This window comes from Chrysochloris asiatica, unplaced genomic scaffold (genome assembly GCF_000296735.1).
Source record: "Chrysochloris asiatica unplaced genomic scaffold, ChrAsi1.0 scaffold00044, whole genome shotgun sequence".
NCBI lineage: Eukaryota > Metazoa > Chordata > Mammalia > Afrosoricida > Chrysochloridae > Chrysochloris > Chrysochloris asiatica.
Genome location: NW_006408562.1, coordinates 9,075,614 through 9,081,646, shown reverse-complemented (window position 1 = coordinate 9,081,646; position 6,033 = coordinate 9,075,614). Strand labels below are relative to the sequence as shown.

The following is a 6,033-nucleotide window of genomic DNA, read 5'->3' as shown; positions in this document are numbered from 1 at the left end:
TTGGAACCAACTCAACAGCACTTTACAACAACATATGTATCTATCTATCTATCTATCTATATATCTATATATATATACATACACACACACACACACACACACACACATTTTTTTTTAATTCCCAAGATTTTGGGAAATAGAGGAGAAAATAAATCATAATTCTTCCACCCAGAGATTAGTGTATGGTATACAGTTTGTCTAACTTTCCTAGACAGTTTAATAATATATATAAGTATATTTTAGATAAATGATTTTTGTATTAACTTTTTCTTGTGAACTGAGTAAAAGTTCACAGACAATATCATGAGTTTTACTTTCCACAAATTCTACACTTGTTTCGTTGGATTGCACTCCCCTCCATGTAACAACAGTTCTCCTGCTTCCTCCCTGTGGTTCTTAGTTCCTTCCCACCCACCTTCTCATTGCTTCTCAACTTTGTCCTTAAGAAAATGTTGCCCTTTTGATTTTGAATGATTGACCACTCCATGCTGAGCAGACCTTACTAGTGTTATTTCCACTACCACTACCACCACCCATATACCAATCTACTGCTTGGTTGAAAACTGGGCCACAAGGGTGAGTTCCATTCCAGACCTGAAGGGTGCTTGAGGGCCACAGTCTCAGGTTCCTCCAGTCTCTTTCTGACCAATAAGCCTGGTCTGTCTTTCTTTTTTATTTAAAGAATTTTTGAGTTTTGTTCCACCTTTTCTCCCACTCTATTCCAGGACCCTGTAGTGTGCTCCTTTTCAGAGCTGTTGGTAATGGTAGACAAGCACTATCTAATTCTTCTAGTCTTCAAGTCACGGAGATGGACGGTCACATGTTCCATTAATCCTCTGGACTAATTGATTCCAAGCCACTTCTATTCTCATCATTCTTTTCTTTCACACATGAAGAGATCAATAGCTGAAGCTTAGATGGCTGCCCATGAGCTTTTAAGATCCCAGACACTACTTACCAAAGTCGGATGTAGCACATTGTCTTTGTGGGCTGTTATGCCAATTGAACACAGTGTTCTGTGAGACTATGTCCTGAGCCCCAAGGCCCAGCAACTCATTGCTAAGCTTAAGATGATTGATAATATCTAAGAAGCTTTCATCATTTTGCCCAGCACTGTAGGATAAGCACAGGACTTCAGGGTCAGTTTGAACCACAAGGTCAGCAGTTCAAACTCACCAGTCACTCCTTGGAAACCTTAAACAGGGTTGCTATGAATCGGAACCAACTTGATGACATTTAACAGCAACAACAACATATTCCACCATATTCATAGCTTATTTTGCAGGAACTATCGATACCCATATACAAATATCCTTTTTCAAACTCTTATATATATATACACAGCATATATCCTACTCTTCTTCCCATATCCTTCCATCCAGTGGCTGTCCACATATCTACACACAGAACACTGTTGCTCCAAGTTTGAGTGTATAAACTATTTACTCTATCCCTTTTGCCATTGCATATCTTCTTGTGTCTTCCCCTAGCTTCATCATTCTTCTGCCTACCTCCATCTTCCAATCCATGAGTATGGTATGTTCTTTCATTTTTGTAAGTCTCTTTTGGTTTCTTGTAATGTTTTGTAGTTTTCTTTATATAGTTCTTTTGTTTCTCTTTATAACGTATTTTTTTAACTGAAAAATAACTTATGAATAGGTGTCTATGACATTATTTTATAGGGTATTTTTATATTCTTCTTATGCTTACAATCTTACCACTCTTCTGTCAGATTATCATACTGTGGTGGCTTGTATGTTTCTGTGGTGTTGGAAGCCATGTAAACAGTATTTCAAAAAGCAGCAGGGTCACCCATGGTAGACAGGTTTCAGTGCAGCTTCCAGACTAATACAGACCAGGAAAAAGGATTAAGTGGTGCACTTCTGAGGAATTTGCCACTGAAAGCCTTATGAATAACAGCAAAACTTTGTCTGATATAGTGCTGGAACATGAATCCTTCAGGCTGGATTGTTGTGGTTGTAAAGTGCCATGGAGTCAGTTCTAGCCCATAGTGAGCCTACATAGGTTTCCAAGGAGTGGCTGGTGAGATTGAACCACTGACCTTGAGATTCAAACCTACTTTGGAGTACAGCACATTAACCCACAGTGCTACCCCAGGACTCAGGATAGAAGGCACTCCAAATATGACTGCAAAAAAGCTGACTAAAATTAGATTCAACCTTAATGACATGGATGGGCTAAAGCTTTTGGGACCTTCATTTGCTGATGAAGTATGACTTAAAAATTAAAAGAAATAGCTTAATATATCCATTAGTAATTGGCTCATGGTGATGGTGGCAGTTATGTGCCGTACAGTCAGTTCTAAATCATTGTGAACCTGTATAGGGTCACTGAGGAATGGCTGGTGAGTGTGAACTGCCAGCCTTGAAGCTCAAACTGATCTTGGCACCACAAATTGTTGTTGTTGTTGTTGTTAAGTACCGTGGAGTCGGTTCTGACTCATAGTGACCCTGCACAGGGTTTCCGAGGCTGTAAATCTTTACAGGAGCAGAAAGCCTCATCTTTCTCCTGCAGAACAGCTGGTAGTTTCAAACTGCTAACCTTGAGGTTAGCAGTCCAATTAGTAACCACTACACTAATTAGAAGCCATCAAAAGTGAAGTTTGACTCATAATGATTGACATCATCGGCATTATTGTTGTCATTAAGTGCCATTGACTCAGTTCCAATGCACAGTATGTGCTTTGTGAGGAGCAACTAGTGGGTTCGAACCACTGATGTTGCAGTTAGCATTCCAGTGCATATCCTCCAACACCACACCACTACTCCTCATAGGCATTACTGAGCTGAGATGGATTGGTATTGGCCATTTAGAATCAGTATACTATGCTGGGAATACAAATTGAAGGGGATTGGCATTCACAGTATTCATCATCAAAAAATAACATTTCAAGATCTAGGTGTGGCGCTATTGGATAAAGTACTGCACTGCAAGATTGGCTTGAACCACAAAGTTGGTCATTCAAATTCACCAGCCGCTCCTTGGAAACCTTAGACAGGATCACTGTGAGTCAGAACTGACAAGATGGTACTTAACAACAACATCTTGATAGGATTGTATCTATACACATAAGGAAGACTACTTGATACAATTATTCACATTTATACACCAACAACTAAAGCCAATGATGAAGAAATTGAAGACTTATACCAGCTTCTTCAGGCTGAAATGGATCACACATGCAATCAAGATGCATTGATTATTACTGCTGATTGGTATGTGAAAGTTGGAAACAAAGAGGAAGAATTGGCAGTTGGAAAATATGGCATTGGTGATAGAAATGAAACTGGAGATCACATGATTATCATTTTGCAAGATTAGCCAATTCTTTATTGCAGATACCTTTTTCACGTTGATCTTGCCAGATAAAATACACAGGAATGAAATCTGTGGGAGGAGACAACAAGAAGCCCATAATCATCAGCAAAACAAGGTCAGGGACTGACTGGAACAGACCATGAACTTGCTCATATGCAAGTTCACGTTAAAACTGCAGAAAAATTAAACAAGTCTTTAAGATTCAAAACATTACCTTGAGTATATGCCACCTAAGGAGCTCTGGTAGCATAGTGGTTGTGAGTTGGGCTGCTAACATAAAGGTCAGCAGTTCCAAACTACTGGCAGTTCCATGGGAGAACGATGAGGTTTTCTGCTCTGGTAAAAATTTACATGTTCAGAAATTCTATATAGGGTCGCTATGAGTCAGAACTGACTCCACAGCACACCATCACCATCTCTACATTCCACCTGCATTTAAAGGCCATCTCAACCAATTGGATGTAGCCAGTGCCTTGTTCTTTGCTAATGACTTCAATGCACCTTGGACTTCTTCCTTCAGTATCATTGGCTCTTGATCATATGCTCTTGATTGTATAGTTGATCATAGACCATTTCTTTTTGGTACAGTAACTCTATGTATTCTTTCCATCTTTTTTTGATGCTTTGTGCATCATTTAACATTTTGCCCATGTTGTTGTTTTTGATAAGTGCCATAAAGTCAGTTCTGACCCATGGCAGCCCTGTATTCCTAGGAGCGGTTGGTGAGCTTGAACCACCAACTCTGTGGTTCAAACTGACTTTTGCTGTACAGTGCCTTAACCTCTTAGCGCCACACAAGGAGTCCATTTTCCCTTTAGAATCCATCCGTATTTCAAGTCCAGACTAGAATTTTTTCTTCAGTTCCCTCTGCTTGAGAAATGTTGAACGTATTCTTCCCTTTTGGCTTTCTAACTCGAGGTCTTTGCATCTTTTGTTATAATCCTTGAGTTTGTCATCCCTAGCTGTCCTTTGATATTTTCTGTTCAGCTCTTGTTACTTTGTACTTCCTCATTTTTTCCATTTGCTTTACCATCTTTATACTGAAGAGCAAGTGTCAGAGTTTCTTCCAACATTTATTTTGGTCTTTTCTTTCTTGTCTTCTTTTAATGATTGTATCTATATACTTATAAGGAAGACTAATTGCTTTCATTCTGTATGATCTTGATGTCATCCTTCAACTCTTCTGGTTTTTGGACTTTGTTGTTGTTGTTGTTGTTAAGTGCCGTCTTAGTTAATTCCAACCCATAGCGACCCCGTATAGGGTTTTCAAGGAGCAGCTGGTGAGCTTGAACCACCAACCTTGCAGTTCAAACAACTTTGCAGTCTGATGTATTAGCCCACAGCGCCACAGATGATTCTAAATTCAGACGGAATATGTTCAAAGTTATATTTTGGCTCTTGTAGACTTTTTTTCATTTTCTTCAGCTTCAGCCTGAGCTTGCATATGAACAATTATTTCCCCATCTGCCCCTGGCCGTTTTGACTGATAATATGGAGCTTTTCCACTCTCTTTCTACAGATGTAGTCAGTTTGATTTCTGTGTATTCTGTCTGGTGAGATCCATGTCTAAGATTTAAGGGAGAATAATTAAATACTTTATGGAGTCCTGGTGTGGTGCTGTGGGTTAATGTGCTGGACTGCAAACTCGCTTTGACCTACAAGGTCAAGCTCACAAGCCACTCCTTGGAAGCCCTATACAGGGTCACTCTGGGTCAGAACTGGTTTGACAGCACTTAACAACAACAACAGCAGCAGCAGCATGATATGTTAGTACTTGCTACAAATCAACGAAAAAGTAGGCAGAGCCTAGGAACAGGCACTTGAAATGACTATTGGACACTTGAAAATATGCTCAATCTCTGTACAAACACTGAAAAATACAAACTTAATAACTAATATAATTTTTCTCTGATTAAACTTACAATTTCTTAAGCAACTGTCAACTGTTCAAGATGTATGGGGTAAAGGTGTTCCTTCAGCTTCTTTAACAGTAAATAGGCATCATACAGATTGTGCAACATACCTCATGATAATTGTCTTATTCTTGTCACCTGCAGAACTACTCTCTCCTTGGTACGAGGCCGCCCCCAAGTGCGATGATCCCTTTGAATAATTCCGTGTACTGGAAGGAGTTTGAAGACACTTGTATCCATGAGTGTCTGGATGGCAAAGACTGCCAGAGCTTCTTCTGCTGCTATGAAGAATGTAAAGCAGGATCCTGGAGACAGGGCCGTGTTCACATAGACATTTTGGAGCTGGACTCATATTCCCGGGTCTTTTTCCCTACGTCGTTCCTGCTCTTTAACTTGGTCTACTGGGTCGGATACCTGTATCTTTAAATGCCTCTCTTTGCAGTGAGTTCACACTCATTACACGTCTTGATTTTCCCTCATCCCCAGACTATAATGACCAATCTAAAGTTACAGTGAATAACACTGCTCTGTCATTTACCTTCGGCATCATGGGAAATATTGGGGGGGAGGGGCTAACTTTATTATGTATTACACATAGACACATATGGAATCTGTAGTTTGGTGATATTTAGGAATGGTTTTTGGTTGTTAGATGCAGTTGTTGATTCTCCCTGTAATCTATAAAACAAGTAGCAAACATCTGAGGTGTTTTCTCAGGCCCGTCTCCCTTACTCATCTGTCCTCCTATAGCCTTCACCTGGTGCACCCAGGTGCCTGATTA

At 39.9% G+C, this 6,033-nt stretch overlaps 1 protein-coding gene across 1 annotated transcript in view; it reads left to right on the top strand.

Annotated features, from left to right (window-relative positions):
- Positions 1-5,764, top strand: part of GABRG3 (gamma-aminobutyric acid (GABA) A receptor, gamma 3) — a 424,103-nt gene extending 418,339 nt beyond the window's left edge. Inside the window, exon 10 of the mRNA XM_006861874.1 lies at positions 5,397-5,764. Within this exon, the coding sequence (XP_006861936.1) occupies positions 5,397-5,678 (282 nt within the window). The 3' untranslated portion in view covers positions 5,679-5,764. The remainder of the gene's footprint in view (positions 1-5,396) is intronic.
- Positions 5,765-6,033: the final 269 nt, after the last annotated feature.